At 41.9% G+C, this 27,051-nt stretch overlaps 1 protein-coding gene across 1 annotated transcript in view; it reads left to right on the plus strand.

Moving 5' to 3' along the window:
* The window catches only part of LOC121507795 (voltage-dependent T-type calcium channel subunit alpha-1I-like), a 317,733-nt gene that overhangs the window by 159,050 nt on the left and 131,632 nt on the right, over window positions 1-27,051 (plus strand). The window contains exons 8-13 of the mRNA XM_041784135.1: window positions 2,703-3,042; window positions 3,129-3,526; window positions 15,757-15,908; window positions 21,266-21,451; window positions 26,009-26,126; window positions 26,406-26,561. Of these exons, the coding sequence (XP_041640069.1) occupies window positions 2,703-3,042; window positions 3,129-3,526; window positions 15,757-15,908; window positions 21,266-21,451; window positions 26,009-26,126; window positions 26,406-26,561 (1,350 nt within the window). The remainder of the gene's footprint in view (window positions 1-2,702; window positions 3,043-3,128; window positions 3,527-15,756; window positions 15,909-21,265; window positions 21,452-26,008; window positions 26,127-26,405; window positions 26,562-27,051) is intronic.

Consider the following 27,051-nt stretch of genomic DNA (forward strand, 5'->3'; position numbering starts at 1 on the left):
GAGCATTATTAAAGAAAAAAACATCAAAAAAGACAGAGCATTGTTGAGATAGTGTTCTACATCAGGCAGGAATGGGACAACATTCCTCCCCCAAAACTCCAGCAACTGTACTCAGACGTTTACATTGTTATTAAAAGGAGAGGGGTAGCTACACAATGGTAAATATGGCCCTGTACCTACTTTTTTGAGATGTGCCACTGCCTTGAATTTCAATATGAGCTTATTATTAATAGGATTGAAATGAGATGAAAACAAGATCATAGAACAAAACTGGATCCTTTTACTACCCCATTATGGATAACATTATTGGAGCGGATGCAGATCTCTTATCAACGCTTAATTCTGTGTGAGCTGCTTCAAAAGAACATTCAATCTTCTCCACCTTTAAATCTATCTTGTTTGAAAACTTTCCTTGTGTGCTTGAGTCCCCTTAGGCTGCTTTTGCCAGGAGCCATTCCATTATTCATGAAGGACAGCCAGGCTGAAGGCCAGGTATCAGATGCAGTCTCGTGGATGAATATAGATATCATGGAGCTGGCATCCTGGTGGTAGGTCTGGATAGATTTGTGGGATATTCTTGCATGGCGAAATCAACACTTAAGGGTTTTTTGGGCAATATTAAATAAAATAGAAATTGGTGGAAAGCATTTTCAGCACCACAGAGAACAGCTTGACAGCTCTCTGCGAGGACTTGACTCTTTTTAAAGTGTATTTGGAGGAAATAGAGCACTAAGAAATCAATAAAATGTGATGGAGACCTTGCTGGCCTTAAATTCACTTTGTGAGTTGAATAGATGTCAGTGTGCCATGCTGTTATGTCCCTGGCTTAGGGGGAACATAGACATGTCATGATGAGTGGCCCCACTCTTTCTGCTCTTAAGAAAGCCAGAAGCACAGACTAACTCAAGAGTAAACAGGGCAAGAAAAGGTTATTTAAGTTTTGGTGAGAAACTGGAAAAAATAATGAATGTGAAGCTGCGTGGTGCTGATGATTGGGCTGCAAACGGCATCTTTAATTCTGTGAGACTGTCTTTTTTTTTAATCGTTCCTTTTGCTCCAATTGATGTCCTGTTGTGGCTCCCCTCGTGGCCCAATTGTTGAAAAACGTGCTCTAAAGTGCCCTCTTGGGAGCCAAAACACATGCTAAAGTGCCCTCAAGAGCCAAAACACATGCTAAAGTGCCCTCTTGTGAGCCAAAATGCGTGTTAAAGTGGCCACTTGGGAGCCAAAACACGTGCTAAAGTGCCCTCCTGGTTGGCAAAACACACTAAACGGCCCTCTTGCGTGGAAAAAACACACTAAACTGCTCCCTTGGGTGGTTAAAACATAATAAACTGCCCTCTTGGGTGGCAAAAAGGCATGTTTAAGTACCCTCCTCATTTGCAAGACACACTAAACTGCCCTCTTGGGTGAAAAAAAAACACTTCATTGCCCTCTTGGCTGATTAAAGCATGATAAACTGCCCTCTTGGGTGGTAAAAATGTGTGCTTAAGTGCCCTCCCGGTTGGCAAAACACAACTGCTCTCTTGGGTTAAGAAAACACAGTAAACTCCAGAAGACCATTAGGACCAAGAAATACTATGAAACATTACTGTTGTAATGACTTTTATGTTGGGCCCTTTTCTGATCTATATTGAGCCAGAACTATATCTCACAGAACCAGTTTGGATTATCTAGTGCTAATATGGTGTTAAAATGCACTAGAATACAGGAAATGGTGTCTACTTAATTGAAAATGTTCCAGGGGAAGACCCCCAGATCCCCTAGGGATTTATTTATTTATTTCTGTGTGTTCTTCACAGTCCAACGTTGAATCTACACAGTTCTTGTGGATGCTGATCCTAACTACAAACTACCTTGAGAAGTCTGTCTAGTTAGTCTGTTTTAAGGCTATATAATGTGCCATTTGTATAACATAAGCCCTCGAAAACACTCGAAACTTAGTGTCCTCTTCAGTGGCGAGAACGCGCTGTATGTGCCCTTTATCTTCTTTTCGCCCCAGCCCTTGAAATAGTCTGTGCACGCCACTGCCTTCTAGTCTTATTTTCTATCCTGACAAGCCTTCCCAGTTTGCTGTGGCATAGGCCTGGAAATACATTTCCAATATCCTCTGTGTAAAAAAGAAAAAAAAAAAAAAAACAGGTCAGGTTTACGACAAGACCTGTGGGTTGTTGCATTTGTCCGTGCAACATCAAAAAAATGATATTATATTCAGTCAAACTCAAACATGAATCCAAAAATAGTTCAGGCAAAACAGTGAGTTACTTCCCTGTTGAAGTTTTTTGTTTTCTGTCCACCTTTCCCAGCATTTATGAGATCCTTTCAGCCACCTTTCTCACAGGTTTTTGTTGTATTTTTTTCAAGTTAGTAGCCTGACACAGAACACTGCTCTTTTTGATGATTCAGCCAGAGTTTCTTGTCCATTCAGTCCATGGAAGTACTCCAAATGTGAGTCATCTAACAGCCACAATATGAGGAGGATAGATCAGACTTTTAGCTGCACACCATAGAGTACATAAAGAGAACATTCATCTATCCTAAAGTGGGCTCATAGGCTTGAGCTACCCTACAACAGCACAAAATATCTTGATGCAAAACTTTATTCAGTGTACTTATGAACAGATAGCGCTAATGGGATTCTTTGAGTTTGGATAAACCCAGCACATGAAAACATTTCACATGTATGGCTCTCATCCAACCAGGTGGGCTCCTTCTTCATGATCAACCTGTGCCTGGTGGTCATCGCTACTCAGTTCTCAGAGACCAAGCAGAGGGAGCACCAGCTGATGCAGGAGCAGCGGGCGCAGTGCTCGTCCTCCTCCACCCTGAACAGTCAGCCCGGGGACTGCTACGAGGAACTCTTCCAGCTGGTCTGCCACTGCCTCCGCAAGGCCAGGAGGCAAACTGTAGCCTTTTTCAATGCCCTGCGGGGGAAACCGCGGGGCTTCAGGGGAGTTGGGAGAGGCAGAGGAGGAGGGGAGATGAGGGAGAGGAAGGCCAACGGAAGAGAGGGGCGAGAGAGGAGAATGGCGAAGAGGCACGGTAGGTAATAAGAAGTATTAAGAATGTTACACTCAAGTTAGGTCTGTTTCCCAATATACTAATCTTTCAACATCCATCTCCTGCAGGTAAACATTGTCCCCACCACAACAAACCAGACCACGCCTCACCCATGGCTCTCAGCACCACCTCTGCCACTGAGGGCTGCCCGCTGTGTGCTGCAGCCCTGTCCCTCTCTGACGGTGTGGGACCGGTTCGCAGCACACTGAACGAGGAAGCGGAAGAGGGAGCTGTGGAGGAATCAGACAGGGAAGGAGGTCAATCTGGGAATAAAGAGAAGGGCAAGAAAGGAGAGGTGGGTGCAGGGAAACAAGCGGGATGTTGTCCTAAAAAGAGCTGCAAAGAGCTGTGGCATGATACCAGGATGAAGCTGTGGGGAATCGTGGAGAGCAAGTACTTCAACCGGGGCATCATGATCGCCATCCTCATCAACACCATCAGCATGGGCATCGAGCACCACGAGCAGGTACATAAAGTTCACGTCACACTCCTCTAACTGTTTTTTCCCCCTTCTTTCATTTGTTTTCTTTTATTCCTGCAGAAACTGTCAGTCAGCCTCCATCCCACAGCTGTCTAGACATCAGTTTAGTGAAATGTTTTCAGTATCACAGATGTCTGATAGCCTGCCAGCTTGGCTCAAGAAAATCACTGAAACTCTTTGGCAACTCTGAAGTACCAGATAGATGAGACAGAGGGTACACTTTGCTCTTTCATAAACAACTCAGAAGTTTCGGAGAGGTGATATTTGCTTTTTTCATTCAGCCAGTCTTCTAGCATTAACCCCTTGTTGACCACTTGCAGCCACATATGACGTCAGTCAGTGCAGTAGACAGCAAACGTTCTGGTGTTGACATTTGACTACTTTGCATTTTAGGTGGATTTGGAGCCATAAAAGCAGAACAAAGTAGAATAAGCCCACCTAACACAAATGTCACTGACTCTGTCAACTGAGATGAGTCACCTCAAGGGTACTCACAAACAGAGAAACTTGTAAAGACTGGACTGGAAGAGGCATTTCACAGATAGTGGTGATATAGTAAGCTAAACCTCTGATGCCTCTGAAGAACTTTTTTAGTTTTTCATTCAAATGTCATTCAAGCTTATCAGAGGTGTTTAATGTAAAACTACAAAAAGATGCATTTGCCAGGACTTTATTTTCAGCATCTCCTAAAGTTTTTCTTAAGGGAGGAAACAAAGCTTCAAGTCAAATGGTACTTGTTGTGCAGTTAAGTATTCAACTCCTGTGTTATGGAGCTATTACTGTTACAAAACTATCTGCAAACATGTGCACCAATTTGTAAGTGTAGTCTTACTAAATTTTTGTTTCAGAAAATATATTCTTTTTTCTTTAAGATGTCAAAGTCATCTTTTACCCATTTTTACAGATTTGCAAATCTTTGCATACATTTGCAGATCTGTGCACACAGTTGCAGAACTTTGCACACATTTGCAAATCTTTACACGCATTTGAAGATCTTGACATGCATTTGTGGGTTTTTGCACACATTTGAAGATCTCTGCACACATTTGCAGATCTTTGCACACATTTGCAGATCCGTACACACATTTGAAGATCTTAACAGGCATTTGTGATTTTGTGTACGCATTGGCAGATTTGTGTACACATATTTGTATACATTTGCAGCTCTGTGCACGCATTTGCAGAACTGTGCACATTTGCAGAACTTTGCACACATTTGCAAATCTTCACATTCATTTGAAGATCTTCACATGCATTTGTGTGCACACATTTGCAGATCTGAACACATGTTCGCAGATCTTTGCATACATTTGCATATCTGTGAAGATATTTGCAGAACTGTGCACACATTTGCAGATCTGTACACATTTGTAGAATTTTGCACACATTTGCAAATCTTTACATTAATTTGAAGATCTTGACATGCATTTCCAGATCTTTGCACAGATTTGCAGAACTGTACACACATTTGCAGATCTTTGCATACATTTGCAGATCTTTGCACAGATTTGCAGATACACACATGTGCAGATCTTAACAGGCATTTGTGATTTTATGGATGCATTGTCAGATTTGTGTACAGATGTTTGTATACATTTGGAAGTAATTATGCAGCAATAATAGCTCCATATGTGTGCAGTTATCTTAGTTCTTGCCATCCAATAACTAGCAGAAATGCCTCTTAACTCCTTTGTAAATGTTTAAACTACTCAGCTTCTTTCTACTAACATTTGTTATACAGAAAACCAGAACCATCGCCTTCAGTTTACAGTCTCTCTGTGCGTTCTTTCTGTCAGTCAATGTCCACACTCCTCCACAATGTTAAGCTCTCGATGTTGCTTCTACCGCACATCAAACTCTCTGTCTTACTTGTCGTCTCCTTCTTCAAACTTTTGGATGGTGTGATAAATCTCAAGCAGACAGCAGTCTGCTTTCAGGTTAGACAGCAGGATATGAGAAGGGCCACCAGCACATTATCACACCTTTGCTTCAGATCATACTCAGCATTTAAAAAATTATTCCTGCAGCTGTCTTTTAATATTTGCTTATTTTCCCCTTCCCAGTTTCCGCTCTCTTTCTGTCTCTCTTTGTCTTTCTGTCAATATTTCTCGCTCTCGCTATACCATCGCCCACTCACTCCTGCCACCGCCGCAGTGGTGGGTCGTCTCTCATCTTGGGGGCGGCTAAAAATAGAGAAAGACAGAACGAGGGAGGCAGACAGAGACTTTGCTCCTTTAATAGGGAGGAAACAGTGAGCTGGAATGACTGAGGTTCCTGTGCCTGTTTGGCAGACTGGAGTCCTGCCTCCTTCTGTTGGAACACCAGAAGCTCCATCGAGCTCATGGCTCTTATCCTCATCCCGTACAGGTGGGGGAGGTGTTCCACCTGTCCTGCTACACCTGTGTGCATTGGTTTTGCTGGTATATGAGTAATTAAGAACTAGTTTGCCAAATATTGTTTGGATTCATCTCCAGTGATGCTGCAGGTATAATCCAGATGTCTATTTTGACTTTTCAAAAACCCTGGTGCACATACATAATGACAAGTAAGTGAGTAATGTTGCAATCAAGACATTTCCAAGGATGTAGAGCATGAGAACTTTAGATAAATGATACCTGAACTGCTGAGTTTGTTCCATCTTGTAAAGCAGTGGTTCTCAACATTGGGGACGGGACCCCCTTGGGGGTTGCAAGACACTGAAAGGGAGTCTCCAGATGCAAACAAAGAATATTTTTTAAATGACACTGTTGCCACTTTGTGTGAATTTCATCAAATTTCCACCAATTTTAACACATTTTTGCCAGTTAAATTCCATTCTTGTCAACTTTAAACCATTTCCACCACTTTTTTTCTGCCTGTTTATAGCACTTAAGTCACTTTCTGCTTATTCTTGCCTCATTATCATCATAATTAACCACTTTTTACACCCATTTTTGCCCATTTTAACCACATTTCACAATTTGATATGCCCTTTTTTCTCAGTTTAACCTATTTCCGCCAATGTCAGCCTCTTTTTTTGTCTCAGTTAGCCTTTTTTTTTTTTTTTTTTGCCTGTTCATTCACTTTTTCCAGCCCATTTCATCAAATTTCCACCCATTTTTGCCAATGTAAAGCCATTTCAGCAGCTTTTTGTTCCCCTTTTACCACCTTTTATGCCCATTCTTGCCTCCTAAACCCATTTTGTCATTTTTGGTATTTCTTTTGCCACTTTATCCACATTTTCCCCCCTTATTTACCCATTTCTCATTTCTATTTTTAACAATGGAATTTACATTTTAAGAATGCTCTTTACTACACAGATGAATGAAAATTATTTGTTGCTCTGATAAGAGTTGTTTTTTTTCAGGTTAAATATAAAGTATGGATATCACAGCTTAACTTCAAAGCCCCCCCCCCCCCCCCCTTGTGGATGGCCTTGCCTGCACATGACCATTCTTGATTGTGCATGGCTGTGTTCAACCACCTTCAGGTACAGTGGGGGTCCCCGGGCTCTGGCACCTTTATTTTTGGGGTCTCGAGCCGAAAAGGTTGAGAACCACTGTTGTAAAGGAATGAATAACAGGCTATGAGCTCAATCAAAGATGCGTGTCCTTCACTAATCTCTGTATGAGATAGTGTAAATGTTTAAAATCCTCTGTTGTGATGACTCCAATAAGTGAAAAGTTTAGCTTCAAGTGCTGCCAACTTCAAAAGCATGATCAGAGTTCTTGATAAGGTCGTCAAAGAGCTCAGTCAGTCTCCTAGAAGAGACTTTACACGCTACAAATGCATGATTTCAAATCTATCCCCCGCCCAACAAGACTGATTGTTCGTGTGAGAAGACACCTTGGAGGATTCAACAGCTGCTTGGGAATTAATAATGCAGCAACATGATGGGCACTTTGGAGATTTGACAGCGATGGATAGAGATCAAACAAGGCAGCAGAATGACTCTGACTGCCAGTACATCCAGAAAGAAACAGACATTTCTGGGACTGATTTTGTGCGGGTGGCAGTGGTTGCACTCCTGCATACTTAGCTGTCAGTTTCAAACTGGGATCACTGCAGAAACAAACTTATTTAGCTAATAATAAGCTGAAAAATCAAGACCAAAATCATAAATAGGGTATTCTGGGTTTTAAATGAAAAAATTCACAGAGAACAGTTGGGTGTTTTTGAATGGAAGGCACAAAGTAGTAAATTTATCGGTACTCCAACCCTCCATCTGTAAATAAATGTGACCTTGTGACCTCGGCAGAGGATTATAGACGAATCAATAGCCAGCAGGATAGGCTTTAATAAGAGAGCAAACCGAGGTTACTGTTGGAACATGAGCATATTTTAATAAAAGAGCTTATTTACTCTACTTTGGAAACAAATATTCATGTTTTTCTCTTTCATGAATTACATGAAGATGGGCTTTACAGATTGCCTGCTTTGTGATGACTCTCATTATCACAATACTAACATTAGCACACCCTGTTCTTTTGGTCACATTCATTAAAGGCCAATCAGCAGTTATTATTTAGCTCTTATTGCTGTTATTTATGTTTGCTGGTGTGGCTGTTCTGGGATCCCCCTGTCCTCCCATGAGCCTAAAGCATCAAACATCCTGTTCTTCCTATGCAGATAAGGAAAGCCTAAGGCAGGGAGAGAAGCAGCAGAAACCCCAGAGCAGAGCAGGCATCAGTGACAAGAGAATGACACTGATTAGGCCAGAAGCAGAATGAAGGAGGAGCTGGGGTGGAGGAGGGTTGCAAGAGCAGCTTGCAGAGGGAGCGGCAAAGCATGAGAGTCAGTGTGAGTGTGCTCAGAGCCTATCAGCTGGCAAGAAGTCATTTCCAGATTTCTGTCAATCAGATTTCAGGGGGCCCTGTTTGGCTCCAGCTACCACTGGCTCAGCCCCAGGAACATTATTGCTGCTATTCAGACCCGGCGACATGGGCGGGCATTGGGGGGCCATGCCCGCCCACGGAGTCAACCATGCCCGCCCTGGGACTTGAATCTGTCCATATTTAGGTTTTGGTTTTTCGTCGGAGTAGCCATCTTCTATTATTCCTATCTCGATTTGTCAATCTTACAATTCAACCAATCCAAACAACGAGCGAAGGCAACGTGCTAGCCAATTACAAATAGAGGGGGGCGGGTCACCGAGTCATACCGAGTCATATGTTCATCACGTTCACCGTCGCAAGAGCCCAGTGAACTGTACATGGATATCACACTGGCTTGAAGTCCCAGTCTATAATGCTCTTTTAAACTGTGAAGAACCTCCCGCCACTAGAGGCTGCTGTAACTTCAGTGACAGGCCGCTGCCTTCCTGTCTTGGTTTTCCCCCGGCACTTCACCGGGTGTACATCATAGACTGTAGAAAGAATTGGACAAACCCTGTGTGACATCAGCCGTCTGCTTGCAATAGGCGGACTCAAACAGCTCTTAAAGCCAATCTGCAGAGGCTTCCATATTGAAATCGTTGTCTCAACCGAACTTTGAATCAACCTAACAGCCCACAGAGCTATCTGTCAATCAAATGAGACATGCCAATCAGTCTGCAGTGAGGTTTTTCCTAACTATAATCTGCAACATTGTGGTACAAAAAAATTCCCCCCCGCACAGTGAGAGCACATGAAGATATTAGCTAATGAGACACGTTTGGTTTTTTGAACCAGGCTGTAAACCAGTTTATTTCTAGTGTCAAAACCGGCCGTTTAACAGGTGTCCAGATGGGACTTCTGGTGTTCCTGCAGCCAGCCTCAAGTGGACACTTTACAAATAAGATTTCCATGTCACATGTAGATACTTACAATGTCCAAAGACTAGCTGTTAGCTTGAACTAAATCACAAGCAACACTATTAGCCAGACTGATAGAGCTAGGACAGCTTGTTTCACACCCTTGCTTGGATAATATGATGGATTATCATCTTTAAATGTGAAGAAAATAGGATAGGTTTAGCACAGTTTCTTACTGTTCATATAGTGCAAAGTTTCATGTAGACCTATTATCCTCATCTGTGTTGAGACAAAAACATGACAAAGTTCAGTTTGTCTCAGATATGTAACACTTAAGGATCATTAAGGGTTATTAACTTATGAAACAATACAGAGCACATTGGTATTCCCAAAGCTTGCAGCAGTTTTTCCTGCTGTTTGAATCTACAAGTACATACTTCCTGACTTTCCAAAAAAACCCTGTGTCCTCAGTGTGATGCCAATTCCCTGCTCTTCTTGTTTTATTCCATACAACAGCCGACTGGAAAACACTTTAGACCCGTTCCCAGGTCTGCAGTAATGAGACGGCTGTAATGGATCTCCAGGGGCTGCAGACGCCGTTTGGCTGGTTTGCAAACAACGGTCAGCCACCACACTGGTGGGCATGCATCATTAGCCCATGTTTTCACACAGCTAAACACTCATTAGTCGTGACAAACAGACATGGATGCATAAATGCACAGCAGTTCAAACAAACGCACAGGCGCAGACATGTAAATGCTAGACACGGAGCGCTCATTGATTCTGGGGCGGTGAAATGTCAGAGGCGTCATTGCTGGAGTTACAGAGGAGCTCTGAGGAATAGTGACGTGCTGGAAATCATGATTGTGCCAAATTTAGCTCAGTCTGTGTATGTGTGTGAGGTTCTTTATATTGAGCGAAGCCACACAGAAGCAGAAAAGAAGTCAAACAGTGTCAGAGACAGCTGAAAGGAAGACACTGATGCACATTAACAACCAGAGACTGACAGCAAGTCAGAAGAGCTCAGAAACACTATACTGCCAAAAGGATTCGCTCACCTGCCTTGACTCGCATATGAACTTAAGTGACATCACATTCTTAATCCATAGGGTTTAATATGACGTCAGTCCACCCTTTGCAGCTATAACAGCTTCAACTCTTCTGGGAAGGCTTTCCAGAAGGTTTAGGAGTGTGTCTTCTTCCAGAAGCACATTTGTGAGGTCGCACATTGATGTTGGATGAGAAGGCCTGGCTCTCAGTCTCCACTCTAATTCATCCCAGAGGTGTTCTATCAGGTTGAGGTCAGGACTCTGTTTAGGCCAGTAAAGTTCATCCACACCAAACTCTCTCATCCATGTCTTTATGGACCTTGCTTTGTGCACTGGTGCACAGTCATGTTGGAACAAGAAGGGGCCATCCCCAAACTGTTCCCACAAAGTTGGGAGCATGGAATTGTCCAAAATCTCTTGGTATGATGAAGCATTCAGAGTTCCTTTCACTGGAACTAAGGGGCCAAGCCCAGCCTCTGAAAAACAAGCCCACACCATAACCCCTCCTCCACCAAACTTTACACTTGACACAATGCAGTCAGACAAGTCCCGTTCTCCTGGCAACCGCCAAACCCAGACTCGTCCATCAGATTGCCAGATGGAGAAGTGCAATTCGTCACTACACAGAACGCATCTTTACTGGTCTAGAGTCCAGTGGTGGCGTGCTTTACACCACTGCATTTGACGCTTTGCATTGCACTTGGTGATGTATGGCTTGGATGCAGCTGCTAAGCCATGGAAACCCAGTCCATGAAGCTCTCTACGCACTGTTCTTGAGCTAATCTGAAGGCCACATGAAGTTTGGAGGTCTGTAGCGATTGACTGCAGAAAGTTGGCGACCTCTGCACTATGCACCTCAGCATCCACTGACCCCGTTCCGTCATTTTACATGGCCTACCACTTCATGGCTGAGTTGTTGTCGTTCCCAAACACTTCCACCTTGTTATAATACCACCGACAGTTGGCTGTGGACTATTTAGGAGTGAGGAAATTTCACAACTGGACCTGTTGCACAGGTGGCATCCTTTCACAGTACCACACTGGAATTCACTGAGCTCCTGACAGTGACCTATTCGTTCACAAATGTTTGTAGAAACAGTCTGCATGCCTAGGTGCTTGATTTTATACACCTGTAGCCATGGAAGTGATTGGACACCTGATTTTAATTATTTGGATAGGTGAGTGAATACTTTTGGCAATAGTGCTTAACAAATTTTATGATAAGATACTAAAAAAAAGCATGTACTTACTCAGTAATGACAGAGAAACTGTCGGATTACCAGAGAACAAATGACTACCTGGCAGTTAGCAAGAGAAAGAATAAGTAACTATCCACTCTATGACACCCTTTTACAATAGGGAACTAAAAAAGGAGTAACTGTTTCCACAGACCTCAGTCATCAGCCATTATTGTTACTATGACCTCTTCTGTCCTCAGTAAAAATTCACATCGTTTTAAGTAGCTCCTTGCACTTAAAATTTTTATTTTTACTGTGTGGTGCCATTTGTTTATGTCCAGAGCCGGGGTCTCACTTGAAAAATAGTGCAAAGAATTCACACTAAAATTGCAAATGTGCTAACACCCCAAACTGACGTGCACCACAGATGATTCAGATTTATAAAACATTGTGCGTGCACATCTGCAGGCCATAGCACCAGAACTTTTATAAATGTATGATTTCTTTCCTTGTTATCACAGCTGTGACTGCTCCACATGGATTCCTCTTTGCCTTCTCATCGCTGAGCACATATTTATCACCTGCTTGTATTTAATCATATAATTGAGTAATGAGTGTATATGAAGCCATGGCAGCTCTCATGCAATCAATATGATCATCATCAGTCATAGTTCATGCTGAGCTTGCTTGAATAAAAATAGTAAATAAATAAATGCCTTTGTACATACATCACAATTGTATTTGTTAATATCCTGTAGTGATCAATCACAAGTCTTGTGGAGAGAGGGGGAGAGATCTGAGATTGTGTAGGATCCGCGAAGGCCACAAGAAATAAAAACTGCAGTGGTGATTTTTTTTGGCACTGTCAAAGAAGCGTGTGCAGCAGCAACTTGGTGTCACTTTTTTTTTTTTTTTAAACTCTTCTGTAACAATGAGTGCTGTTTATTTTAAAGGGATAGTTCAGTATTTTTGAAGTTGAGCCATGGCAGCAGAAGTGGCATTAGCCTCCAGTGATTTCAGTGAGCATTGCTCCTTTAAGAAGGACTGGGTGGTTGTAATGGCCAGGAAGCTAGGCTATACAGCGTAACAGATGGGTACGGTTTCTCCAGGGAAGTTACAAGTTTTTTGGTAAAAATGGGCCACAAAACAGTGTTGGCTCAAACGTACACACTATTAAAAATTTTTGAACCATTCTATTTTTTACCCAGAGAGCTTCTTGCAACTATTTTGCAATGCAGGGGTTGGCTACCAGTTGCGCACCCTTGCAAAATAGCTGCAAAAACACAGAGATTGAGCAAGAAAGCAAAACTGCTGGATCTACGCCAGGGTTGCCAGGTCTGTATGACAAAACCAGCCCAATGGCCGATAAAAACGAGCTCCAAACAAGCCCAAAACCAAGCACAATGCTGAAATTCAAAATAATACAGTACACTGCATATATTGCTTGAATGCCTGCAGACATTCTGCTTCTCTGTGGGTGGCATGTATGTCTGTGTGCCATGTTTCATGTTTTCCTGCCTCTATGCTATTTGTTTTAGTTGTACTTAATTGTAAATAGAGTAGTTTGTTCTGCTACAGTTGTTAAATACTCATACACAAGACATAAAAATGGGTCTGCTCAACCCGACAAAAAAAATCTACCCGTGGCAGTACGTAGCCCAATCCCACGGGAAAACCGCAGACCTGGCAACCCTGAACTACCCATCCCCTGGATCAAAACAAAGATCCAGGCACTCACGGAAGCCTTGCATGCTCCCACCAAATCTCTGCCAGTGGATGGTGAGAATGTGGAAGTTGCAGCAAAGTCCATCGAACTGCAATTTGTAAATCTGAACTCAACAGCAGACTCTGCCTTGTGATGAGCGATGGGTTTGCAGGGCACGTCGGTATCTACCTGGTATCTGAGCATACAGATAAAAGTCAGAGTCTTTAGTCCTTGGCCCTCCAGGTTGTACTCTATTCTTGTGAGGCCTGGATGCTGACTCCTGGCCTAAGATCCTGGCTGGACTCCTTTGTGATGACTGTCCTTTGGTTCATTTTTGGGTATTGCTTGGCCTTATTGCGTTGGGAGGATAACTGGAAATGGGCCTGGCATAGGCATGAACCTTGGCTGCTATCAGCTGTGCAGGGCCAAGGTTAATATGTTGAAGTCCCAACCTGACAACATGGATATGATCTTTACAGTTTAATTGCTTTTCCATGAATTTATCTGACATGTATAAAGCCAATCAGTTGAGTTTCAAGTGCTCTTTTCTGGTGAGCTCATGTCCTTTTCCTTGGCTTTTCCACCATCTGATTCATTTTGAGTCAGATAGCTGATACAACAAAGAGAGGAGAGAGTGAAGAGCAGAGACTGATGGAGATTAAACAGTGACTCAGACATGTGGAGTCCCATTTAGCTCTTTTCTGTCTTAAAAAGAATAGAATGTTATATTAACGTCATGTTTCTGGTAAATATGTGCTTCAAGTGAATGTAAACAGTGTTCTCGAGTGCTGATTGATATTTGCGGATGCATGAATGTGAACATGTTGTTCCCTCTGAGAATTTCCACCCCCACAATCTATTTCTCTGCTCTGTTTCTCATTTCCTCCTCATTACCCTCACACTCCTCTCTGCCTCACTCACACTGGCGTTGCATTCTGTTTCTCATGTCAGATTTCTTCAACATTTTGTCCCTTATGTTTGTCTCGATGTCAAACTTTAAGCCGATATCCTTCAGTGCTTTAACACATGAAAACAAACTAGTAAACAGGTGAGTAGGTTGGTCTGATGTAAGAGTCATAATCTTCATCACAATTTACCCAAAGAATATGAGTATTTGGCCACTTTCATGCACAAGACAATTATTCTTCAGATAACTTAAAACACTTTTTTTTTTTTTTTTAACTTTTGGAGAAACAAAAATGTGATCTTTCTAAAGAGTTGATTTTTAAAGCCCATGCACTGTAACATCCTCTTTTGTTCTGTACTGTTAGTAAGGGAAGGATGACATGGCAGACCTTCTTGAGCCATTTTCTTTTATAAATTAGGTTTAAGGATGCAGAGGTAATGTTATCAGCTTTTTTGGTATATATATATATATATATATATATATATATATATATATATGGCAAGTTGGTGTTTTATTTTATGTTCCTGTTTTTTAACCTGGCACGCCAGATGGATGTGTTTCACACATCCATCTGGTAAACAACATAAACAGCGTCTGGGAAAGGGCAGAGCCTTCGAAAAAAAACTTGGAGGGGGATTGGATGAACATTCTCTCTGTCATATCTTTACGGGCCAATCAGAGCAACAAAACACGTGGCATGTACGTGACTACCGAAGTTCTGATAAACTGACGCTTTGCTAACCTTACAAAACAGATGGTAAGCTTGCTTCTGTGTTTCTCACTGGCGAATCTATCTTGCAGAACGCCCTGTCTGAACCGTTTGGACCCAGTGAGAAAGTGACAGGACCAATCAGCAATGAGGGGCAGTACTTTTGGCTGCGGTGGAGTCATGACGTAAATAAGCAGCCGGTGCAATTATGGTGAAAGGAATTAGCGTGGATGCTTCTAAAGCACCAGTTTTATCAGAACTTCACAACATTTCTTTGTTAAAAGAAGAACAAAGAACAGCAGTGAGTTGTTTTTCTTTTCAAAAATGACTAAAGTCGTGTACTGACATGTCTACAGTCACCATGGTTCGCGTTATGTAGTTTTCTATGGAGTTTTCTTCCTGGTAGCGGCTACATCGCATGTTTTGTTGCTCTGATTGGCCCGTGACAGACAGAACGTTCATCCAATCACCCTCTGAGTTTTTTTCAAAGCCTCTGCCCTTTTCCAAACACTGTCAGTGGAAGGTTGTGTCAAGTTACTCCATAGCAGCATCCAAGCTATTCCCTTTTGCCATAATTGTACCGGCTTCTTGTCGCTGCTTGCTTACGTCACAACTCCGCCATGCCCGAAAGTACTGCCCCTCGATGCTGATTGGTCCTGTCACTTTCTAACCCGGCCCAATCGGTTCAGATGGGAGTTTTGCAAGATGGATTCGCCAGTGAGAAACACGGAAACAGGCGGATCCATCTGCTTTGCAAGGCTACCTGTTTTTTATCCTGCAAGATGGTGCAGTTTGTTGCAGTTTTGCACTTCAATTTAAACTTTGTTCATGCTCAATATAAAAATTCAATCATAAACGCGTAACCTTTTCCTAGCCGGTCTCTTCAATGTGCTCATATTTCTGTATAATCTCTAATTTTGTGTGTTTTCTTTCTTGTCTTCAACGATGCTCTGCCAGCCAGAGGAGCTCACCAACGTCCTTGAGATCTGCAACATCGTCTTCACCAGCATGTTCTCCTTGGAGATGATCCTCAAAATCACTGCCTTTGGCTCCTTCAGCTACCTAAGAAACCCTTACAACGTCTTCGATGGAATCATCGTCATCATAAGGTAGCAACACCTTAAAAACAAGCTAAATAGTTGAGATTTTTGCAGAACAGATGTAAAAAGGAGTGGCTTTTGGAGTGCATAAAACATTTCAATATATTTTGGTTTTGCTAGACAGCTCTGGAAAACATGCTGCAGTTGAATAATTCATGTAATGCTTTGTCAAACTGTCATGGCTGTTCTAGCTGGTTGAAATGTACCACCTGTATGTACCGGTATATGTGGATGCCAAAGCGTCAGACAGCAGTGAGCTGATATTGTCTTTTGTTGTGTTTGCCTGGAGCTTCAGGTAAGTGCCCGTGCCTTTGATCAGCAAGCGCTTTTTCCAATTCATCTGTCTGAACGCCTTTGTCTGTGATCCCCATTATAACCCTGAGATCAAATACACATCAAAGCAACTAAAACTGAACAAGATCAAATGTGCAGCCCCGTCACAGAAGATGCATGTTGATTGGACATATCTACATCTGTCTTCTTATCTCTCTCGCTCCGCAGCCAATTTCCCTCTCTTCATCTATCCAAATGTCCTCAGCTATTCAGACGGCGCTGCGCTGTAAAAGTGCCCCTATTTAATCTCTGCCAATGCAGCGCTCATGCTGTTTTGTTGCTATTTTGATGCTATTTCGATGGGCTGAGTGGAGCCTTTCAATCCTGTCTCCATTAGAAGACATATTTCTTTAAAGCCAGGTTTTACAACAATGGTACTCAACAAATGAAAAAAAATGTATCTGAACTTGAGGCAAGGATGAAAGTTCTGCAGCTGGAAACAGCAATTAAAAACGTCATTACATATTTAGGTAAATGCTTAATTCATAATGTGAAAAAGTGAAAGGGAAGATGAAATTAAAAAACTTGCATCTTTATGTCACAATAGGAATTATTGATTAATACCAGCCTCACATATCCAGAGATAAAGAGCTAAATGTTTTTTTTCTTGCATGTGTTTGAGCTGCTAGAGCAGTGGTTTTCAAACTTTTTTCACCCAAGGCACACCTTAGGTTAAGCCAAAATCTCAAGGCACACTATATTCATATCAGTACAAAATAGACTTTTTAAATAACATAACATAACAGTCAAGGTGGCCCATAAGGGGGGATAAAAAGGAGAGGTTTCTGGAGCCCAGACAACTGGGCAAAAAGTGGCAAACATTGGTCAAATGTGATGACAAAAACATGGCAAAATTGAGCAAAAAGTAGCAAAAAAAAAAAACAAAAAATCAGTAACAATTGGTATAAGGTGCCAAAAAATGGGTTAAAAGTGGAAAACATGTTGAAAGTGTCAAAAAAGTGGAAAAAAATGGGTTACAAGTGGCCAAATTGGGTTAAATGTTGTAAAAAAGATGGTAAAATGGGTTAAAAGTGATTCAAAATGGGCAAAATTGGCCAAAAAAAAGTGGCCAAACGAAGGCAAAGTGAGTGAAAACAGGCAAGAAGGTGGCAAAATAGATTATAAGTGGCAGAAAAGTGGCAAATAGGGTTAAAGTTGCTAAAGGTGGTAAAAAGGGGTTAAAAGTGATGGAAAAAATTGGCAAAAAATCTCAAAATAATAGTAGAAGTAGGCAAAACCCAGTAAAAAGTCTAAAAGCTAGCTAAAAGTTCCAAAAAGTTGTAAAAATGGGTATAAAGTATTTTTAAAAAGTTGCAAATTTGCAAAAAAAGCAGCAAAAATGGTTTAAGTTGTCAAAATAAGTGGTAGATAAATCAGTTAAAAGTAGCATGAATTAATCATTTCAACACCAGTTTCAACGTAATAATAGCGTGTTAAATGAGGTAACTGTTAGCCAGGATGCTAGCACCAATGCTACTGATCCATCACACTTACACTGATATCATCAATAAATCACAGCTGGGGAGGGTCCATTCTCTGGGTTTTTTTCAGGGGCCCAGCCAGATCCCCAAGGCACACCTAGACTTGCCTGTGCCTTGCCGCACCATTTGAGGAGCACTGTGCTGGAGTACTGTTGACTGATGGAGCTCATTAGAATATAGAAGCAGCACCATCATGTGTCTTCACATCTCAATCCAGCTTCCCAGGACCTAAAAGTAAACTTTAGTTTTCAAGCTTCAGTATGTGGAGATTTTGCACTGAAATGTCTATATTAATTACTCCTTTATATATCAGATATTTTCTTAGTTCAGTTCCATCCATACATCTTCCTTTGCTTATCCAGACCAGGTTGCAGTGGCTGCTGGTGAAGTAAGTTACCTAGCCATTCCTCACCCCAGCAACATTTTCCAGTTCCTCCTGAGGGATTCTGTGGTGCTCCCAGACCACATGGGATTTATAATCCCTTTGGCAAGTCCTGTGTCTGCCCTGGAGCTTCCTCCCAGTTGGACATCCCTGGAAACTTGGAGGCCTCCAGTTGGCATCCATATCAGATTCCCAAAGCATCTCAGCTGGCTCCTTTCAAAATTAAATAGCTGTGCCTCTACTTCAGGGTCCCTCCAGATGTCCGAGCTTCTCTCCCACCAGCCACCGGCCACCCTCCTGAGGAATCTCCTTTCAAATGCTTTCATCCACAGTCTCGTTCTTTTGGTCACAACCCAAAGCTCATGACTGTAAGTGAGGGTTGGATCATAGATCGACTCAAAGGTCTGATACAACACCTGCAACAATGCTGATGCTGCACCAGTCCGTCTGTCAATCTCATAGTCCATTCTACCATCACTTGTGAACAAGACTTAAAGATACTGGAACTCCTTCACTCTGGGCAGAGACTCATTCCTCACCAATCCACTGCTTTCCTAGAGAGAACCATGGCCTTTGACTTGGAGGGGCTTAGTCTCATCCAAGCCACTTCACACAGGGCTACAAAATCACCGCAGTGCTTGCTCAAGGTCTTCCACTGAGGGAGCCAACAAAATCAGATCATCTGCAAACAGCAGAGATGAAATTCTGTGGTCCCTAAACCAGAAACCCTCCTGCATGACTGTGTCTGTAGATCCTGTTTTTAAAATACCAGTATGTTTTTTGTTTCTATGGATGTCCATTGCAAGCTGGAAATATCAGACACAACATGGCTGGATTAGTGACGTTTGCTTTTGGTCCGCAGTTAAAGCCGTCTTGTTTCATTTACCTGTTAGCAACTTTGGCGAGATGCCTAGGTGAAGTCAACCATCAATCCATCCATTTTCTATACTGCTTATCCCATTGGGGGTCACAGGGGGCTGGAGCCTATCCCAGCTGACATTGGGTGAGAGGCGGGGTACACCATGGACTGGTCGCCAGTCAATCACAGGGCTAGGTGAAGTCATTGTGAAGTCTATTTGTTTGCTGAAAGGGCCTTTGAGTCCAGGCCACAGTGGCTGCCATATTAAAAACAGTCTAAAAGTTACTTTAGATGAGTGATACTCAACACATGGCTCTAGAGCCACATGTGGCTCTTTTGTGATGATTTGTGGCTCTTTTATGTCTTAATTAAAAATGTTATTCCCCCAGAAAAAAACATAGAAAAGTGGAACTTTGACCTCAGAAATCATCCGTTGGAAGTCACAATAATTAGTTTGTTTCCGACTTTAATTGCAACCCAGTATTTTTGTCTGTATATTTTCATTGCCTTTATTTAAAGATTTCTGCCCCTTTTATCCCATTGTATTGCCACTTTTAATCAATTTTAACTGCTTTAAGCCCATATTTGCCCTTTTTCACTAGTTTCATCCCATTTTTTTCTTCAAATTTTTACCCTTTTTTAGCCACTTCTCATCCATTGAAGTTGCCTCTTGCCATTAAATGCCAGTTTCCCCTCATTTTTGCCACTCTGCTGCTTTTTGCCTGTTTTAGTCACTTTTCACTAAGTTTTTGCCTTTTTTTTTAACCACTTTTTGACCTAACTTATTTTTTGTTACTTTTACCCATTTTTGCCACTTTTCTCCAATTAGACTGTGGCTCTTGCGAAGGTATGTTTTAACAATTCGACTGTTTGGTTGAGCAGGGTTGAGTAACACTAGTTTAAATCAACCCAGTAACAAAACTAGAAAAAGCACTTGGAGAGCACAGACCTCCGCCATTAGCATTACTCCCTCCCTGGTGGGGTGGAAACATGGTGAGGCAAAGCTTTGGCTTCGCTACTGGTGCCAACAGACAGTCTCACCCATGGCCTCACTGGACAACTGGAAGTCATGGCAGAGTGTGAATATTCCTCTATTCCTCCTAGCATTGTGAGTATTCTCGCTACAATTCTCTGTCTTTCTCTCTGTTATGCTCCGACTTGTCTCCTTGATCGGGCGTGTGTCTTTCAAACTCTATAAACTCCAAAACTTTGAACAGAAACACACCCAAAACTGCTGCTGGGATTGAAGTTACTCATGTCCACCAGAATCCTTTAAAAGATTCCTGGATCCAGACAGTGATCCAGATAACTCACAAAATCTAATCAGTTTTTTCCTAATGCCATTTCTGACATTTCCTGAAAATTTTATCAAAATCCGTCCCCAACTTTTTGAGTTATGTTGCTAAAAAACTAACAAACAAAAAACTAACCAACAAACAAACCCACCCGATCACGTAACCTCCTTGGCGGAGGTAATAAAGAGGTGGAGCTGAGGTGGACCTCAAGCCCTCTGACAATGTTTATTTGTTCTGTTGAAGGTTTAACACGGGGTGTCTGTGAATCCTGGTGATGAGGCAGTTGGGTAGAAAATGTTTTGACCCACATGAATAGCTTTTTTTTCAAATGTGGATGGAGATTTCCTGCCGCTTTTTCAACAATTTTGCTCATTAGCTTTGGGTGGAGCTAGGTGCCAGTGATTGTTATTGTTGTGTCTCATGGAGAGCAGATTCTGAATGGACCATCAGATTTTGCAGGCAAACTAAAGCCTGGATTGGCTTGTTTTTTTTTTTTTTACATTTTGTGGTTCTGCAGATACTCCAGATACCCCAATATATGTGCCAAAATACTGAAAAGCATGATGTCCCTAATGTATTCCCTTTGAATTTGTCTCCACATTGTGATGTTTTGAGTTTTTATGCCTGCTTAACTATCGTTATGTGCTTTACTAATACATCTGGACAGGATCAGGTGAATTATGGGGCCTCATTTTTGTGTAGGCGTAAGCCCTGACTCCTTATGACAACAGTCCAAACTGCTCTCATATGGCTTAAAGCAGTTTGCATTCACATTTTAAAGAAAGAATGAATTACAAACGCATCTGCGCTGAATGTTTAAATCTGTTAATTTACATAATCCAGGGTTATACATTTGGAGGCTTTCCTCGGCTGAACCTCTGCTGGATTTCTCTGGTGTTAAATCACACGATGGTAGAGTAAAGTAGGCATTAGTATGCATGTGTTTCCATGTAAATGTTCAAGATCTTGACTGTGATAATTGACGGCCCTTCTTCTTTGTTGTCTCTTTCTCTCAGTGTTTGTGAGATTGTCGGGCAGTCTGACGGAGGTCTGTCTGTTCTGAGGACCTTCAGACTGCTGAGAGTGCTGAAGCTGGTGAGGTTCATGCCAGCTTTAAGGAGACAGCTGGTGGTCCTTATGAAGACCATGGACAATGTGGCCACCTTCTGCATGCTGCTCATGCTCTTCATCTTCATCTTCAGGTAGGTTTGTTCATGCATGTGCTGTGCATGACGTCTTGTCCCTTCTGCTGTGCATGGCAGGGTGTTTTCAGAAACACTGGGACAGTGTTTGAATTTCTGTCTTTTATATGCTTCTTGATTTTAAAGAAAAAAGACCATGAGGCCATGTTCCAAGGGAGAATGGATTCAACTTTTGTGGTGAAACTGGTCCAAAATATGTTTTTTTTTTTTTTTTGTTAACATTTCAGTGAGGTTTTTTTACTATCTAGTAAAAGGCAAACACTTAGCAAAATTTGGGTTGTTCTTGATCATTTCTGTGGTTGAATGGAGCTGGAGTTCTCAACCTTTTCAGCCTGCGACCCCCAAAATAAAGGTGTCATTGACCTGAGACGCCCACTGAAGGTGGTTCAACATGGCTATGGGCATTCAAAAATAGTCATGTGCAGGAAAAGAAGAAGAAAGAGCCCAAGGAGTCATTACAAAGTTATCCTATGATATCTATACTTTTTTTTTTTCCTGAATGATGATGAGTCTTATCAAAGCAACAATTTTCTTTATTAATTTGTGTGATAGTTTAAAGCCATCTTAAAAATGTAAATCCCTTTTCTCAAACAGAATAAAAATGGGTTAAAATGGCAAAAACTAGCATTAAAAGTGGTAAACAGTGCCAATATTGGCTTAAAAGTGGCAGAATTTGGTAGAAAACGTGGTGAAATTAGATTTAAAAGTGGCAAAGTGGGGTTTGAAGGGGCAAAAATGAGTGGAAAAGGTGGTGGAATGGGATTTAAAAAGCAGAAAAAATGGACTAAATTGGCAAAAATGGGTTAGCTGAGGCAGAAAGAAGGCAGAAATGGTAAAACTAGCAAAAAGGAAATAACAATAGTCAAAAAATGGCTATAAAAAGTGGTGAATAAGTGTTTATTGTGGCAAAAATTGGTAAACAAAAGGGAACAATAAATGGAAAGAGGAAATAACTAGTTTGAAATGGCAGAAACAAGCAGAAAATTGGTGAGAAGGGTTTAGAAGTGACAAAGATGGCTTAAATGTTTAAGAAATTGGCAGAAAGGGGTTGAAATGGGATTTAAAAGTGGCAGGAATTAGTTTAACACGAATCCTTCACTACTCAGCCCTCCCCCGTCACTTCAGGTGTGCCCCAGGGCTCAGTCCTGGGGCCCCTCCTCTTCATTATCTACCTCCTCCCACTTGGTAATATTTTCCGCAAATTTGGCATCCACTTTCACTGCTTCACAAATGACACCAAGCTCTACCTATCCAGCAAACCTAACTCCACTCTCCCACCCTCCTCCCTCACCCACTGCTTCTCAGAAATCAAATCCTGGTTTACCTCTAACTTTCTTAAACTCAATAGTGATAAAACAGAACTCCTCCTTGTTGGCACCAAATCCACTCTATCCAAAACCGACAGTTTCTCCCTCACCATAGACAGCTCCACAGTGTCCCCTCCCCTCAGGTTAAGAGTCTGGGTGTCATCCTCGACAGCTCACTTTGTTTCCACTCTCACATTAATAACATAACCTGGTCTGTAAATTTCCATTTAGGTAATATCAATCGTCTCCGCCCCTCTCTCACCCCTCACACTACTGCTTTTCTGGTCCACAGCCTCGTCACCCCCCCGTATAGACTACTGTAATTCACTCCTTTTCGGTGCCCCTCACAAATCCCTCCACAAGCTTCAACTGGTCTAGAACTCTGCTGCCCGCATCATCACCAGAACCCCCTCCTTTCACCACATCACCCCAGTCCTCCAGCAGCTCCACTGGCTCCCGGTCAAATTTAGAATTCAATTCAAAATCCTACTGTACACTTTTAAAGCCATCCACAACCTTGCCCCCCCCCCCCATCTTTCTGATCTCCTCCACATTGCCACCTCCTCTCGCTCCCTCAGGTCTCCCTCCTCCCTCCATCTCTCTGTGCCCTCTGCCCGTCTCAGCACCATGGGGAGCAGAGCTTTCAGTCGCTCTGCCCCCCAACTCTGGAACTCACTCCCTCCTCACATCAGAAACATGGACTCTTTACCCCTTTTTAAATCCCATCTCAAAACTCATCTTTTTCAAATTGCATCCTCTCTGTAAATTCCTCTGATTCATTTTAAATTTGTGCTCCTTTGTTTGTTGGTTTTATTAACTATTGTGTTATTTTATTGTGTTTTTTATTCTTGTAAAGTGTCCTTGAGTGTTAGGAAAGGCGCTCTCAAATAAAATTTATTATTATTATTATTAAAGTGCCAAAAATATTTTAAAAGTGGGAAAAAATAATGGGAAAAAGTGATGAAAAAAGATTTAAATGTGGCAAAATTGGTGTAAAGTGGCAAAATTGGGTAAAAAGACACAAAATCAGTGGATAATTGATGAAAGGTATCAAACGTGGGTGGGAAATGTGGTTAAACAGTGGCAGAAATAAGTACTTTCCACATTTGAATCCAAAGAATGGGTGGGCCTAGTCTTCGGTTTTTCAGGGGCCCAGTTAAATCTGTTCACGGGCCTGTGTACAGATATATAAATATTTATTTCTTCAATATATTTGGGGCATTTGAGGCCTTTATTGACTAGAGGAGGACAGTGGATAGAGTTAGAAATGAAGAAGAGAGTGGGGTGCAGCAAAGGACCACAGACTAGGCCATCTGCACGCCACAGATACAATTTCTACAGATGTTTTCAACAGTACTTTGATTGAGCATAAATCTCACCAAATTACTGTGTTTTAATTTACCTTTTACCAATTTTATGAATACATTTTAATAAAAAAAATCATAAATTGTACAAGTTGAAATCATTCAAGACATATTCTTAGTTTTTTTAGGCATCTGGTGACCCCCTCTCAGTGTCTCGTGTTCCCCAAGGGGGTCCTGGCCCTCACCACTGGATTAGAGGTCTGCACATACTAAGAGGTTGGAAATTACTTATTTGAAGTAAAAAGGGCATAAACTGAGGTTTTCTTTCACAAGAGTTACACTTTTTTGTCATATTAGAGTTTTCTTTTTTAGCACTGTCCCAAATAATTAAAACTGTTACATAAATTTTACCAAAATCCAAAAGTTAAAGATAATATTGACATTTCAAGCCTCTTCTTGGCCCACCACTGTACTTTCACTGTCTGGAAACTGCATACATATCATAGGAATAGATCTAACAGGCAGTACTCACTAAAGTTCTTGTTATTTTCTTCACCCATTGAATTAAAGGGTTAATCGCCTGTTAGCTGCTATCCCAGCCCACCTACATGATATCACATCGGTACTGGCCTGCAGTTTTCATCATGTGGCATCACAGCTATGACTCAGATTAAAGGTTTTTATTTTCATTGCTTCAGTGCCAAAGTAAACCTTTTTATCTCTCCCATTCAACCTTTTGTCCTAATCAGCCTGAATCCACATTTAAAAAAAAACAATCTGCCCCCATCTCCCCTGCTCATCAACATCAGACCACTGCTCCAAGGCAGGCAGCCTGCCTCTCTTAACAGAGCATTTCAGCTTGTTTCAGGGTGATTAACAAGAGATCGATTGTTGTTTTATCGTCTGCTTTATATGTGTCTTTGTATGCGCTCCCTTTCATCCTTTCAAAGTCCTATGCACCTGTTTAACGGCCGCCATTGAAGCCCAGGAGGTCACAGTGTGTCGCAGCAGCTATTAACCCTGAGAGCACAATAATGAGCAGACACTTGAAGATCTGGGTAGAGTTTAACAAGCTAACACTTAAAGAAGAGGGAGAACATAACAAGCAGGTCTTTGTAGACGCCGGAAGACTTAAAGAGTAGCACTCTGAAGGCCTTTAAGGTTGTTCAGGAAACAAGCAGTGGTCACAATCCTTAGTGTTTGCTTTTCCACCTGTGCAGCTCAGATTTACACTTCAGATGAGGTGATGTGAAAAGAAAAGACCATAGGCTAGGAGTGTGGAAAAAGTTCATCAGGTCACATACAGGCAAACCTGAAATAACTTTATAGAAGTTTGCAGAGCTGCACAAGCAGTGGTTGAGAGAAAGCTGCTATTTTGATGTTTTTTACAATATTGTCCTATCACCTAATATTTTTATCACCTGTCTTGTCCGTGTTAGGAGAAGTAGTTTTGTAGTTGTAGTTGTAGTAGTAGGGTGAGGCAGAGCATCAGCCTAGTCTGGCAGGGATGAGTGCTAGCCCCAGTCAGGGAACCTCACCCTAGCTCTGCTTCTAAGCCTGGGCCTCTTGAAGGTGGCAAAGCTGTTTGGGCTGTAATGGCCATGTAAAAAGAGAGTGTCTCCGTGTTGGCGTGGTCGGCATGGGCATGGAGGGGGGTGCCTCTGGGAAGCTGGAAATCACTGTTAAGCCTTCTGGGGGAAGTGTGGGACTAATTGAATGAAACACCAACCAGGGCGGTTCCCAAGTGTAGTGTTGGCTTCTGGCTGCCCAGTGGTTACCATGGTTGACTTGTGAATGCAAATAGTCAGGGTTTAACTTGTTTATCACCACTAATTTAAAAAGATATATTAAGATATGAACTAAAGTTCATATTTCCAAGCCCCACAGTGCTCATTTAGTGCTTACAGTATGTTTGCTTCATCAGAGACTCTTCTGTCCTGTTTCAGTATCCTGGGGATGCACATTTTTGGGTGTAAGTTCAGCCTGAAGACAGAGACCGGTGACACCGTACCAGACAGGAAGAACTTTGACTCTCTGCTCTGGGCCATTGTCACCGTTTTCCAGGTAATCACATATAAGTCTGTTTTCACAATGTACACAAAAATCTAGCATGTCTCTTTATATCAACTCAAAATGCAAATTTCTCCTTATATGCAGATGACGTCCTTATATATATGTCAGTTGTGCTAAGATTCTAACATGTAAATCTAAAGACTCAACACTTTCTTCTAGACTCTTTTAAAAAAGAACCTACATGAAATCGGTGATATTCTTTCACTTTTTGGCATTTGCTGCTTTACCTGCTTGGGTCTGTATTTCACTATATCTTTGTTATTCTTTCAGATTCTGACCCAGGAAGACTGGAATGCAGTTTTGTACAACGGTATGGCGGCCACTTCACCAGTTGCTGCTCTTTACTTCGTGGCTCTGATGACCTTTGGAAACTACGTCCTCTTTAATCTGCTGGTGGCCATCTTGGTGGAAGGATTCCAGGCGGAGGTAAGGAAAGCTTTGCCTCAGGGTGTTGGCTTTTATCCACTGGACTGCATTAAACATTGTGTTATCTTGCAGACTGTCTCAGAGGTAAAGCCCTTTAACAAGAAAGTGCAAACCAACAGCTGTTATCTCAGGGTATTTTATTAATTTACTAGAAAAGTTCAGATGGAGGTTTGGCATCATCTTAAAACAGGCTTTAAAAATCGATCCTTACAACTTTACAGTGGACTCAGTTTAACATGAACTTCAAAACTTTGACAGTTTTTCTTTGGCACATCTCCATCCATCCATCTTTGTATATCGTGCAAAGCGTCCTCGCATACGGACAGCTGACATCCATCTGTCTGTTTCTGAAAGACTAAAGACTTTAACCTTTGCCAGTGACCTTCACATATAAAATAAACCAGGGGTCTTTTGTCCTGCTGATTTTCATTCTCAAAGCTGGGCTGACAGACATGGACTGAGTTACTAACACTCACAAACTCATAGGTAT

Source organism: Cheilinus undulatus, linkage group 4 (genome assembly GCF_018320785.1).
Source record: "Cheilinus undulatus linkage group 4, ASM1832078v1, whole genome shotgun sequence".
NCBI lineage: Eukaryota > Metazoa > Chordata > Actinopteri > Labriformes > Labridae > Cheilinus > Cheilinus undulatus.